The 14,604-nt window shown below is 50.5% G+C and overlaps 1 protein-coding gene across 2 annotated transcripts; it reads left to right on the top strand.

The window, feature by feature from the left end:
- The first annotated feature begins 2,483 nt into the window (after positions 1 to 2,483).
- CNPY1 (canopy FGF signaling regulator 1) lies at positions 2,484 to 10,832 on the top strand. Of its 2 annotated transcripts, XR_006298688.1 has the most exons (4): positions 2,484 to 3,058; positions 4,809 to 4,905; positions 7,247 to 7,604; positions 8,564 to 10,832. XR_006298688.1 is itself a non-coding variant. In XM_043590495.1 (3 exons), the coding sequence occupies exons 1-3, from the start codon at positions 2,915 to 2,917 to the stop codon at positions 8,623 to 8,625; spliced, it is 303 nt and encodes a 100-aa protein (XP_043446430.1). In that variant the 5' UTR covers positions 2,484 to 2,914; the 3' UTR covers positions 8,626 to 10,832. The 2 variants fall into 2 exon arrangements, 1 of the variants encoding a protein (XP_043446430.1); XM_043590495.1 differs by lacking the exon at positions 7,247 to 7,604.
- The last annotated feature ends 3,772 nt before the right edge of the window (positions 10,833 to 14,604 follow it).

Raw genomic sequence — 14,604 nt, 5'->3', positions numbered from 1 at the left:
TGAAGTTATAACGGATCGCTTTTATATGTATAACGTATCCCAAGTGAGTGCCTGCGCAAAAGTGACGGCTGATAAGAAAACCGGGTGCCCGTGGATCGGTGTTCTCCCGATACAATGCTGGCGGCCTTTTTCATTCATATTGTAATGAGGTTACTATCTCTGAGACAGTCCTTGCGGGGTGGAGGCCACCCTCCCCTAAGATTACAATAGGAATTGCTTTATTGACAAGCACTATTCAAAATCTTCATAGTATAGAAAGAAAGACTTTGTTTTATTCCACTCGTCTCAATAGTTATTGCACTCTTATAATCAAAACACTCTGAGGGGAGAAACAGGCCCGATTATTCTGTGGGCAGTCTTTGAATTTACTGAAGGCAGTGCAGCTAAGTGGAATCGTTTTAAACTCCAACCGCGCGCGGCGGCGTCAATGTGCCAAGAGCGGCGATGCTTAGACATCTTTAGCGTTTTCCCACAAAGCCGGATGCTTTGACTGAGATTTTAAAATCCTTTTTTTTTCTCTTAGTCTTCTGAAAACAGACCTAGTAAGCTCACGTTGGGTGTTTCTCCTTTACCTGTTTTTAGCGGGGATTGTGAGGGAGCATTTTCTGAGCTATCTGCAGGCAAACGCTTCCTCCTATTAAAGAATGTTTACTCAAAAGAGCCAGCTAATGACGGGGAAAACACACACACACACACACACACGCAAACCCGTTCGCCTTCAGACTCATAAAATCAACAAAATTCACGTGTTGATCTCTGGAATCAAAAACCCCTCCAAAGTAAGTTGAGGAGGCCTTTCGGGCGCTAGTCTGATCTGCTCACGCGACACGGTGGGCAGTTTCTGCACACGGCTGGGTGGGTGCGGTCAGATTTAAAAAACATTTTCGAGAGCGTCCCCAGTCAGCAGAAAGTACTGGGATCCGTCAAGGCGGTGCTGAGTGTTCCCCCAAACTCTCCCAGCCTCGAACCCCTGCCCTCTGGTGACCACCACCCCCACCCTGTTTACTTTTCCGCTGGGGAAGGTGGGGGCCCGGAGGGGACAGAGAGTGCCTTTCCGGGTTTCAGTTAGCTTTTTGAAGTGAAAGCGTGTACTCATCACTGTAAAGTGAAAACCTGCTTTGCTAACATCCAGAAAGTACCATGAAGGGATCTCAAACGTATCAGATAAGGAAATACACTTAAACCACACGCGTGGCAGGCAAAAAAAAAAAAAAAACCACCCCATAATCATGCAGCTAATGATCTGCTTGATTAACTGTAATTAAGAATTTACCTCTGTGTTTTATAACGTGCAGACCCAATACAGATTTAATCCTCAGCGCCTGTGGTTAATAAAACGGATTTTCAGTTTGTTCCTTAACCCAGGCATTGCTGTGCTTTTTGTTTTGTTTTGTTTTTACAACTTACAGGGCTTGATTGGCATACTTAAAAGTGTAAGTGAAATGTAGCTTGTATTTGGAATGCACTTCAAGCCACTACCTTGAGGGTCATTTCACTGTAGACCCGAAAACAACAACAACAAACCACACTCGCGAGTTTTTAAAAACTGGCTATTTTAGTGAATGGATAAGCGTTGTGGTTAAATCCAGTTGAGTAAACGGTTTCGTTGCAAAAGGGAGCGCCCGGGCCTGGAGAGAATGCGCCTGGAACCGGGTTTTGGGGGGAGAGGCGGGGACCCCGTTACCGCGCACACGGCGGGGGCAGCTGGGCGCCCATCGGCGGCGGTCGTCTTCGGCTCTCTCGCTGCCCCGGCTCCTGCAGGCCTGTGTCCCACCGCGCGCACTGCTCGCGGACCCCGGGGGCGGCGGGGACGCCGGCCCGGGGGCGGGAGGCGCGGGGACCCTTTGTGCGCCCGGAGCGCGCGCCTCGCCGCCGCGCGGTCGCCGGCACCGGAAGGGTTCACACTGCGCCTGAAAGGGGACAATGGAGGCCGGCTAGATCAACATCGCCGAAATCGAGTTCATTTGCGATTCAGCCCCTTTCACCACGGTTGTCACGCAAACTTCCTACTTTGATCAGCGGAGGGTGGAGAGGGAGAAAGCCCGCGGAGGCCCGGGCGCGGCGCGTCCGCGGCGCCCTTGGCGGGTCCCCGCCCCCTTCCGGAAGAAGCCGCGGGGACGCGGCATCCTGCACCTTGACCCGTCTAGACGGGCCCCGAGGTTTTGTGTCGGTTACCAGGGGCGAGGGGTGCTCTTTGACCCCCGCGCGGGGCGGAGGTGGTGGCCGGGGCGGGGTGGGGGTGGGGGTGGGGGGGCGTCCCCTGAATCCTCGCCGCATTCCGGAGGGACAGGGGCGCGCGGAGACGGGCGCCAGCTGTTCCCCGAGCCCGCGCCCGTGGCCGTCCCGCGCGCCCCTGTCCCCCCCTCCCCCACCGGCGCCCGCGGGCGCCACTGTCGGCTCGGCCCGACCCGTCCAGAAGGACGCGGCGCGCTGGCCCGCGGTCTCTGCCTCCCTCCCGGTCCCCCTCTTGTGCTCCCCCTCCCCCTCCGCCCCTCCCCCTCCCCTCCCTCCCTCTCTCCGGCTAGTAAATAATCACAGCCATTTTCTGTCCTCGGCGCCGTATTCTGCATGGGCGATGACTTTGAAAAAGGACTACCTGTGTAAGTGCACTTTCCAGTTCCAATCTAGGGGTTTCCTTCCCGTCCACTTTCAAACACCCGCCCCTTTCCAAAAGCACAGTGTAAGCGAACTTCCCACGTTCTGTAAGTAACCCAACCGCAAGCACATTGTGCGAGGAAGGTCATGCCTCCCGGCGCTCCTGGGGGTGGCGCGCGGCCCCGGACGCGTCCGGCGCACGATCTGCTAAGACCGCGTGAACGTTAAGGCAGGTCCCCTGCCCCGTTTGTCTCCACAGACCCCCCTAGCCCACTCGGAGGTTTTCCTAACAGACCTGTTGGACCAAGTGTGCGAGCGGATGAACCACTACCAGCTGGAAGAAGATTCCGGGACTCGGCAGAAGAAGTTTAAGAGATTTGCTCCAAGGAAAGGAGACAGAATATACAAAGAATTTAAAAAATTCCATTTTTATTCTGATGCTTACAGACCTTTGAAATTCGCGGTAAGCTCCCGTTCTTCGCAGGTGAATCCCACGCGCCAGGAACACCACTTGGGGTATTCTTTTTGGCCGTTTGCTTGGGTTGTGGTTGAGTTTCCAGACCTTGAACATTAAAAGGTTATCTGGCTGCTCTGTGGTCCCCGCGGCGGCGTCAGTGTTGACCATGCATTTGGGAAGTTGCCTTTGAGACACCTCACGGGGCTGTGCAGACAGGCGGTGTTTTGCAGAAAGTGCTGTTGGAGCTCCCAGCGACTTGAAGCTGAGGGTCGCGCCTGCTCTGCCCCTGTGGGGCTCAGAGAGGGGTCTCAGTGGCCCCCCTTGCCGAGGCAGGTCTCTTCCAGGTTCCCACAGAAGGAATCAGGGGTGGTGGCTCCTAGGTTAAAATCCAAATTAGAATGAATGTCGTTTTCAAATATTTATAGCCAAATGATAGAGGAAGAGTGACAAACATCTTTTTTTTTTTTTCCTTCTCCCCCTTCAGGCTTCACAGAGGACAGAGAATTTCCTTCCCGAGTTAATTCAAGTATTTTAGCACAAACTAAGTTAAACAAAGGCTTAGGTATGATAGTTGGCTTAATGCCAAACTCCCGTCCGGTGTGGTGTTTATTTTAAGTGAATGCTGGCCTCTGGCTTGCTAGAATGTGCCTGGCAAAATAGATTCCAATATATTTCGCTTTACTTACCGCTGTTGAATCAGACCAAGTGATGGCAAAGCCTGTTTAAAAAATGTATTCAGTTCACACACTGGCCGAAATGTCAGGCATGCTGACGCCCCGAAACAGGGGCTTTAGCTGACTTCTGAAGATTTCATTTTAATTAAAAAGTAAAGGCGATAACTCCAAGGTAAAAGTACCCCTGGAACAGGAATTTCGATGAGTACGTGTGCTTGTATTTCACAGGTTTTAAATAAACACGTTATGGTGGAATTTGCATATTTTTAAATGCCATTGAAAAATTTTAAAGTCTTGCTGAATGAACTTGGACTGTGCTTTGCCAAGTCTCGAGCGAATGCCCTCCTGTAGCTTCACGGTTCCAGGAGCTGTAACCCTGTGGGTCTTGAGCACAGACGCGTCCTTCAGTTAGAATTTAAGATTTTTTTTAATGCCCCGGGCGCCTTTGGGCTCCCTCTTCTCTGAAAAGTGAGATTTGGGGCCAGAAGCAAAGTGAAATTATCAACGGAGCGCTAGATGGTTTGAAAAGAAACTTGGCCAAGTCACTGCCAAGCATGTTACCCACAGTGAAACCGACGAGGTTTGTTTTGATTGCTGAGAAAGCTTAATTGTTTTCACACTTCAGTCTCTGTTTTAAAACCACAAAATGGATTGTTATGTTAAATCTGAGGGAAACTGGTTTAAGCGTCTCCAGGAGCCGGGTTCTTTGAAGGAGTCTAGAAAACCCAAACAAAACCAGAAAGCTAAGACTCCCCAGCTCTACCTAGGAGACCCCTTTCTTCCTTTTCTTCGCATTCCAATGTAACGAAGAGGCACAGATACAAAGAACCGCTTTCCTCCTCACCCTCGTCTTTCAACACGACTAATCGGTTCGTTAAGTCCCAGGAAAATGACGCAATTAACGTTTGGGGACGAGGCTCCATCCGAGGCAGTGAGGTCCCGAAAGCAAAGGGGCTGATGAAAACGGGCCACGGTGGTAACACGGTTTTCTGTTTTTAGCTAATAAAATGTTGGTGCGTCCTTCTCACGAGAGCCCCGTGAGCGCGGATCCATCCACATATGTTGTTATTACGTTTCCGCAGTGCGAAGCTATTATAGAGGAGCATGAAGACAAGATATTCTCACTTATCGCCCAGGAGGCACACGACCTCGCTGACAAGCTGTGCAGTGAGAAAGCAGGTACTGTGTCTGATGTAACATGTGTCTTCCGCTCGCCCACCCCCCTCACCCGGCGCGGCAGCATCTTTTTTTCAAACCGCCCTCGCTGCCTCCCCGCCGCCACCACCACCACCACCACCACCGGCTCCGCACTGAGTCAGAAAGACCCCATGTGAGAGAAGACAAATAAACAAAACCACGGGGCTAGGTGGCTCTTCCGTGGGCGCTGGCTTTCTTCTGCGTTTGCCAGGAAGTCTAAAGACGGTAAAGGGGGCCCAGGCCCATCAGCACCGGCGGGGTCCAAAGCACTTTCTCTTTCCAGTTTGCAAACTCGGAGAGGTTGGGTTCTCTCTCGCTCCTGGACCAGGAAGGAGAATCTCTTTATGACTCGCCTGGAACCTAAACTGATAGCAGGCGGGATCTTTATTCAGTATGAGATTTTCAAAGCTTTTTCTCTTTGCCGATTTGCGAGGGGTGCTGGGTATTTTTTTTTTTTCAAGTTTCTTTCCCGGGATATCTTAAAAAAAATTTTTTTTGTTTCTAATAGAGCATAACGTACCTTCCTCCACAGTATCAAATTTAGTGCCCCAGTCCTTGAAATAAGAGTTATTGCCCATCTGTGGAGAAACGTTTTTCTGTCATCAAGGGTTATTAAACGAGAAAGTGACAAAGCCACATCAACAGGAAGAAGTTTTCTTCCTCTGAGTAGATAATGGGGTTGTTTTCTTTTTAAAATCCAGTTTGAAAAAAAAAATAATAAAGATGATCCAGTTTGGTTGGGGGTTTGAAGAGTACCATAGAAGGAGACACTCGGGACTGCTCAGGGCCCGGAGAGCCGTCTCACTGAGCTCAGACACGAAAGGTTGCTTTTGTGAGCCTCCCATCAGTAAGTGCGTAGCCACGATTTTCCAAAGAAAGTAGTCTCGATATTTTCGAAGTTTTGCGAACGATTCAGAGATGGGCACGTGCTTGAAGATACGAGCAAAAATGGGATGCGCGCTATTGGAAATACCTGTTTTCCTATTTTTCTGTCACAGAGGGTCTGGGCTTGTCACAATCACCTATGGCAGGGGCCACTAGTTTGCTCTCTAAACACCTGTTCGGACCTCACAGAAGGGCCTGAGAAAGTTTCACCAACTCTTCCTGGCAGCGGTGGCCCCAAATAATGACAAGATTCTGGGGAGAGACCCTCTTCCTAAATGCAGCAGTTTGACCTAATTTTAATAATAGTGACTGCCTTTTCATTGCTTCTGCATATTGGTCCCTGGAACTGAGCATTAACGTTAGCCCTGAGAAAGCGTGAGTGTAAGGCAAAACCCTAAGATTTACGCAGGAAAGAAAACCTTAGCTTACGGAGTCTTAATAGCATTTGGTTGTTTAAAAACTGGTGAAGTATTTCCACTGTAAAGCGTCAGCCCCTCCGAGCTGCTGAGAGTACAAGGTGGGCCACCGCCTCGTGGCCGCCACGTAGCGAGCCTTTTCAGGGTCGTGTTTCCCCGTGAAGCACCCTCATGGCTGTTGTAAACCATCCGTAAATTAAAAAGTGAGAACACGGTCACCTTACAAAGAGGCTAGACTCCCTCCCGGCCCAAAGTCCCCGCCGTCGAAGTAAGTTAGCGCCACGTAACGAGGTCGCCTTTTTCACACTTAAAAATTATCGCCAGAAAACCGAAAGCCACGCGTCAGTGAGGACGCTCGCCCTCGGTGACCACGGCGACAGAGAAGCATGTGTTTTCACAGGTTGGGAGGCTTTCGGATTCCCGTGGAAAAGGTGACACTCTCGTGTTGTAGAAAAACCCCCACGCCGTTGTCCGAAACTTTGCTACGATTGAGCTCCGTGATTTAAAACGTTTTAAAGACAGGGCCGTGTGTGTGTGTGTGTGTGTGTGTGTGTGTGTGTGTCTTGTGTGCTGGAGCCCGCGAGGCCGCATTCACCGGTGACCGTCCCCCAAGGCAGAGCGTGCTGTGTCCAAGGCACTGCACTGACGGCTGCTGGAGTGTGTACGTTCTGCTTTTAGGGAGATCGGTTTTTTTTAAATAGATGGTTCTAGAACTAGACGTTTAATCGGAAGGGGGGCCCCTTTTTACACTTTGTGTACACTTCACCTATACGTGCGTGTGCCTGCGTGCACACGTGTGTGTTACATGTGTATATATATGAAAATTGCTTTTCTCTCTCTTGAGGGTAGATCGTCTCACCTTCTTCTCGGTAATTACGTAGGAGCACATGAAAGCACGTTCACGGATTTTAGAGCCTCAGCCTTATTGGGCTTTGATGGACGTATAAAACTGTAAGGCGTTTCACATGCGCACCGTGGCGATCTGATACGTGTGTACGTTGTGAAACCTTCTTCCCATCTAGTTCATTGATGCTGGACCCTAACAGGACTGTCCAGTTTACTCCCCGTGCGCAGACCAGTACGTGGGGGACCATGGAGAAAACGCATATTACGTTCGCGATGACCGTCTGGATTTAAAAAGGCCCCATCAGTGAGGTTTTCGTGAACGTATGCACCCTGCCTTGAACGAATAAAGAAAACCTCGGTGAAAGACGAGAGCATCGCAGACGGGTCTGTGGATACCTCTTCACCGCTCTGCGCTGCATAAAAGAAAAGGCGTCAAATACATCCTGCTCTTGGGGTGTGAGACGGAGCAATGGGACTACCTGATAGACAATCTGTCGTCGTCGTCGTTTGTCCCCAGGCAAAAAAAAAAGAGAAGTGAGTGTATTCGATCTTCCTGGTGGAATATTTTGTGGCACTTACCCCGGCCACATTGTCAGTTTAACGTCCTGAAGTCCAAACGATGCTTTAAAATCTGAATAAGATAGAAGGTCATGATTAAAAGGGTAGCTGTGTCCCACGGATGGTGGAGGGTGTACCACTCTGGGTTGGGAATGGATGGATCCTCTCAGTTTTGTGGAGGCGTTCATTAGCTGGAGTGCGAGGGCCTAAATGTAAATACACGAATATATTCTGGGTACGTGTCACTTCTGCTCCGCTCCTAAATCTTAACCCTGAAAACGTGAGACTGAGGAACCTGACGCGTGATCCTTGTGAATGCGACCCATGGAGTAAAGGACCAGGTATCTTGAGAGGTTCGGCTTCCGTCTAAAGAAAAAGCATTTTTACCTCTTCGTGCAGACTTCCCTACGCGAACGGAGGTGTTGAATTATATGACACAAAATAATTACTTTCAAAACCTCGTCTTTTTCCTGTTTTTGATCAATTATGGAGTAAAAAGAATCGTAGCCTTTCTGGAGAGGGCGGACGTGAATTGCTTCCAGTTGGCAAAGTGGAGCGTCTCAGAGCCCCCTCCTTGCCTCTCTGCTCCTTGGGTTAAATGCCAAGCGTGCTGCGCCTCTATTTAAGGCATTTCTTAAACACCCCCAAGGCCATGGGCAAAGTGACACGCTCCCTGGGCTTTGGTTTTAAAATGCTCCGGGAAAAAATGCTGGCGGACGGCGGCAAAGATAACAGAGCCTTGGCAGGTGTGGAGGCCACGTTTGGGGTACCGGGGAGGAGGTGTGTGTGTTTGAAAATTTCCACGATAAAAAAGTTTTTAAAACGTGCTTCCCTCAAAACTGTGTTTCTTGCAGGAAGTCCGTGACTCACGCGCTGGTGTGAGACGGGTTAGTGATGCTATGTGACTTTTCTTGTTTTTGTTTTTTTTTTTCCAGATCTCTGTGGAGCCTCTGCTAACCTCGAGGAGCTCCTGGATGGCACCTCTACCGGTTACTGAGGAGGAAAGTCACAGCCCACAGGTCAACGTCCGTGTTCCTATCTTCACGTTTCGTCACGAAAACAAAGTTCACGTGTCTCGTTTATACGGTGTTGTCGCACGTATGACATTGTGTTGAAAATCTGTTGTTTGGTGTCGCGACAGACCCGATTCTTTGGATAGGGGAAGTTGAGGACCGCATAAAACAAATTACCCTTGTGGATTCGGATACAGACAGGGTCAGGAGTGAAGCGTTTAAGTGCCCAGGAAGAAAAAAACGGAAGGCATTTCATAAATGAAATCAGGATTTGATAACATACACAATATCTTATGCGCGTCTACAACTATAATGTTCTAGTTGATGAGAAAGAGCACGATTTGAGTTCTTAAATGCTTGATTGGTCACGAAGGTAAGAAAATATATTGCCACAAATTCCAGATTATGTCTTCTGGGCTCTCTACGGTGATCGATTAAAGACACAAACTTTCTTTCCATCAGGAAGGAGATACGAAGTTCCAGAAACCTTCAGTTTAAAAACGTATTCATCTCTAAAATGTAACGGAACGCGTGAAAAAATAACGCTTCTCTCGCAAGCAATATGGTGGCCTTTCTTCCGCATACCTTGTTAATCCAGATGAGTCAGAAAGTCACCGTACTGTTATCTTGTGTGTTCTTCAAAGATGGCACCAGCGACCGCGTTTTGTTTTGCCGCAAACTCTGTTGTGCGTGTGCGTCTCTGAAAAGACTTCCAGCTAACGCTTAGTGTGTGTATTTTACCGCTAACTAATCTATTGTCCTCCCATTTGGGTGTGTTTGTAGGTGTGGAGACAGAGGGGAGGTGGGACCGGATGAAAAATTACTTTTGACCCCACTTAATACCAGAACGTAGTCACCCTAGTGCTCGGCTTGGATATTTCATTGTCTTCGTTAAACTTACAGTCGGTGACATCTGACTGTAACCGTTGCCGATGCCGGGGCATATTCTGTAACTTATTCTGAAGAAGAGATGCTCATTGTTGGTGGTGGGAATTTACTAGGCAGGGTGATATAAAGTCTGCCCCCAGAGAGCAAAAACCGTCCGCCGTGTGTTACGTCATTGCCTGGAAATCACGCTCTTTAAACCGCTCAGCTGATGCTTTGGGAAGAGACAATTCTGGAACTTAGGAGAATTTACCAAAATTCCGGAGAAGCGGTTTCCGCTTTTTTCCTTCTCCCTCCCCACTTCTTGTCGTTAAGTTCACACCACTTATTTACTGGGGGAAGCGGAAAGGCACGTGGCTTTTGGACGTGTCGGCAGCTGGCTGCGAGTCTAGACCCTGCCCAGTGTAGCCCAGCGAGCCTGCACCACAGCTGACACAACACGGAAAGAGGATTTCAGAATAATTAGCACCGTATTGCAGTCAGGTAGCGAAAGTGTTTAAAACGCAGCCCGCACATCCGTGTGTAAACCTACCTATTTAAGATTCGTTCGGCATCTCACATAGTGAGTCATAAACGTTTCCCTGACGTGGGCCTTGTTGGTAAGTGTGCTGCCCGGGGACTCGATTCCTTGCTGCGCACGTGGCAGAGGCCCTGGCAGGAAGTGCCCAGTGCAACGGGAACTCTGGAATCGTGTGGCATTGTCTCCGCCTCCCTGGCGGTCGCTACAAATTCTCAGAGACAGACGCGGCCAGTGCTGATGGCGCCGCTCAGGAGAATTGGGGCTCCCGTTTCCAACCTGCACGAACACAAGAGGTGTGCTTTCTGTCCCCGATCGGTGTCCCTCGTGGGTGTGGATGCTTTTGCGCTGACGGGCGCGAATCACCCGTCTTGCTTCTGATGGTGCACATCTAAGGTTCCGCCAAATACGGCTTTTCAGTTTTTTCTTATTTCCCGGTAAAAAATAGGCTCGTCTCTTACAAGACTTTTGATGCCCCACGACTTCTATGTACTTTTTCCTTCCAGAAAGTTTTTTTCCGGATCCAACTTGCTAAACCCGTGTAAATATTTTGGCTTTGTGAAGTTACCGATTAAACGTCCGCTTGAGGGGTAGACGCGAACCCCCTGCATCTTTGGGCTGAGGATATTCTGGGGTTCCCAGTGGGGCACGGTCAAGTTGTGCTGCGTTTGCTAATGAGCAATAATGAGACAGAGCAGTGGGTTGCTTTAGCGACCCTCTGAACCACACTCCTGCCTTTTTAATGACGTTGATTGACCAAAACCAAAGACAGCAAAAAGCCTGGGGGGGGGAAAAAGAGCACCCAGAGCGTGGCACAAAAGTTTCTTAGAGTCCGTGAAAAGCAACCTAATTCTAGGTCAGGGAAGTTCCTGGAGGGGAAAAAAAGGGGGGGGGGCGTGTGATGCTCATGAAAATACTGTGGAGAGTAGACGTGTTGGAGGCAGGGGTTTCCAGTTGTGTTTTTTGTTTTTTTGTTTTATTTTTTTTTCAACGTTTATTTATTTTTGGGACAGAGAGAGACAGAGCATGAACGGGGGAGGGGCAGAGAGAGAGGGAGACACAGAATTGGAAACAGGCTCCAGGCTCTGAGCCATCAGCCCAGAGCCCGACACGGGGCTCGAACTCACGGACCTCGAGATCGTGACCTGGCTGAAGTCGGACGCTTAACCGACTGCGCCACCCAGGCGCCCCTCGAGTTGTGTCTTTGTGAGACCAGATCTTTGGGTCTCTGCAGAAGATCCTGTGCACCTGTTCTCCTGGAGAGAAACCAGGTTGGCCAAGATGAGCGGTTTATATCCTGTTATGTGGATTCCCATTTGCTAAGAAGCAGCCCAGGCCACTGAATCCATTTCACTGAGGACTGAAAAGTGGAATTGAGCCAGAGTCCCAAATGGGAGGGATCAATACTTTATTTACTAAGACAAGCCCTAAAAAATAGAGTCGGTTGCTGTTTATAATTGTTATTTGTTCTACCTGTTTCTCTGCTCAGGTTGGTATTTATCCACGTAGGTGGTAGCGTTAGCTACATAAAAAAGTTGAAGCTTTCAACCTTAAAATTCAGGTTACAATGGCATATGGGAAAAAGCCACTCTTTGATGTGATTTTGTGGCCTGTGTTAAAATCCGATACAAAACTATGAGCTCATCTCAAATCTGGAAACCCACTCAATGGCGTTTTGCGTCGTTCTATCCCACAATGCACTGGTAGCAAATTGTCACGATACCTGTTACATACGAGTGTGTGTTTTGTTATGATTTTCTGCCCAGGTCTTAATGCCCCCTGCTACATTCCTTACAGTCCACGGAGTCACTGTTCCAGGGCAAGGAACCACACAGACAAAAGACCGAATGAGGTACATAAAATTGAAATATGGAATCATAGACCTACATCGCCCATACGTCACCTCAGAAGAGGTGCAACGGACAGATGATGATGTCGTCTCCGGACTTGTCCTTCCCGCCCTTGGCCCCCGAACGTGGGTTTGCTGAGGAGGAGTGACCCACTCGTTCTGTCCATTTGCAGGATCTGCCCTTCTCCACAGAGATGGTGCTTACAGTGACCGTAATAGCAACTCATCTGTCTGTAGGGACGTCACCTGAAAATCCGGCTTGGCTTCCTGGGGACGGTTTGTAGACGAGTCTGTGGCCTCAGCCACAGGTGCGTGCCCTTCTGGGTTCTCTGAGGGTTCAGAGCGGAAACTTAGGTGCAGACATACCGTCCCACGCACAAAGGTGGGCCTGTCGTCTGGGCAGGGGCAGGGGGAAGTCAGCTGACAAAAATACCCTGTCTCACGACAGCGAGATATTTACAAACCTCATGCCATCTGTTAAGAAGCTTGGGAAACAAGCTATGAGGTTACACCGGAAATATGTCGGAACTGCAATATGGCTCATTAGTACGGAACACGCATTTTATTGGGCCACCCGCGGGTCAACATCGTATCCCCCAAAACGTAACGGCACAGAGCGGAGGCCGGGACAGCGAGGCGAGCGATTGAATAGGAGAGAGAGCGCCGCGTGCCCCCGAACCACCGTGGAAGCTGCACCGCGCACTTGGCTGAGCCAAGACACCACTCGAGGCGCACACGCCTTCCTCGGAGCGGACAGAGAGGAGCTGCCTCCTCCTCCGGGAGCATAAACGAACCAATATCTAAGGAATGCAAGTTCCATAATGGGACGCCGGATGCCCGATGTCGGCTAATTAAGCCTGGCTCCGACTCGGAAAGCTCCCGTAAGTGAGAAGTTAAAATATTAATCCCGATTTCGAACTGCACAACAAGCGAGGCTGGTACCTGAAGGGAGAGAATGTACTCCTGACGTTTTAGATTAAGGGTTCGCCTCAAAGCCGCTTTCCGAACAAGTGGGACTTTCTCTACAGCGTATTCTCTGATACCGGCCGAGGAAGGGCGATGACAATCCTTGAAGTGACACCACTGTCAACAGAGGGAGAGAAGATTTCAATCAGGTGGTTTTCATTGTCTGATAGAAACGATCTTTATGGCTTTGTTGTTCTTCATCAAAGCGCACTGATTAAGCACCTTCATGCCCTGTGGTTTGTAGAAGAAAGCACAGAACCAAAAAATAGACTATTCGGTCCCCATTAAAAATGGACCCTATTTAAAGCAACACGGTATTAAAACAGAGTGAGGTCTAATACAAATGCAGGTTCAATAAGTGTTATTAAATTATTAGACCTTAAGGTGAAAATATACCCTTGAACTGCCCTTATATGCAATCAGAGCTGTGATTAAATATTAATGCCCTAAGATTAAAGGGTCACTTGAGTGGATTTTTTTTTTTTTAGCAATACCCCCAAATGGTGGGAATTAGCTACATTTTGCATACTTTGTGGACACCGAAACCTGGACAACTTCCAGACTGCAAAGCGCCAGGCTGGGGGCTCTGCTCTGGCCTGGCTGAGCCCCCGCCCCTGCGCCGTCTACAGTCGTGCTGAGATTCTTTCTCACGGCGCTGCAGGGAGCTCCGTGGCCCTGTGTCCGTGGACCAGGGCTGTCGCGGGTGCCTTCTGCAGAATGATGGAGTCCGTTTGGAGCAGCGCTGGTCAGGGCTGACTGTCCACCTGTTGGGTGTGGTGCTTTGAATACCACAGAAGGAAAGGAATACGTTCATACATACATACATATATATATATTAAGAAATGTTTTTCTTTCTACTCGATGACCGTCTAAGCCTAGCAAAGCCTTTGTTCTTTTAGTTAGTATGGCCCATCCCCAAAGAGGGAGGTGTTCTCTCACGCACAGACCCAGGGTTAAGTAACCACACGGTGACCCGATGACTCAGGGGCCAGAGCCCCCCCCACCCCAGCCCCTGGGGGTGCAGCTGTGTGACCCACACCCGCGGCTCTGGCTGCCCCGGGCCGAGCCCCTCGGGGCAGGTGAGGGGCGCCAACCCAGGTGGGGAGCCCTTTGTCCAGGGCCGTCCTGCGGCCTTGCTCTGACAGCCAGTGCCCTTGAGCCCGGCCGCCCTCGTCCTGGATCCCAGAGGCCCAAACACCACGGTCAGCCCGTCAGGCTCAGACAAAGCACTGGCTGCCTCCCGTTTGTGGTCTCGCTGAGGGGAACCCGGGCAGCACCGGCCCAGCGCGCGGCTCCTCCCTCAGGGGGCCCCCCGAGTCCGGCCGCGTGTCGTAGCTCAGAGCCAGCCGTGGGCCCAAACCGGAGAAACTTAGCCAGAGCCCCTTCCTGGCAGGCCCCCTGGGAAAGCGCTGAACGACTTTCCCGTGGGGCTGCATGGGGCTGAGGGTGCCCCTGAAAGCCCACACCCCCACAGTAACTGTCCCCCCTTGACGACTACTCTTGCTGGCCCACGTTTCAGCAGATGCCTGTGCGTTGTAAGGCCCCACGGTGAGAGGCGGAGGGGCGGTGGCCGGGGCCCCCTCTACATTCAATTTGGGACTTTTCCACGGGAAGGGGGGCCGTGGGGAGACCTCGCCGGAGGCCTTGAAGTGAACGCTGGTGCCCTCTGGGTGCTGGACAGGGACCGGGGTCCTCGTCTTCGTCTCAAAAGGGCCACCTCCTCCGGGGGCCGCCACTGCTTTCCAG

The sequence above is a fragment of the Prionailurus bengalensis genome, chromosome A2 (genome assembly GCF_016509475.1).
Source record: "Prionailurus bengalensis isolate Pbe53 chromosome A2, Fcat_Pben_1.1_paternal_pri, whole genome shotgun sequence".
In the NCBI taxonomy this organism is placed as follows: Eukaryota; Metazoa; Chordata; class Mammalia; order Carnivora; family Felidae; genus Prionailurus; species Prionailurus bengalensis.
The sequence above is the reverse complement of the archived record's forward strand: the minus strand, read 5'-3'. Positions and strand labels throughout refer to the sequence as shown.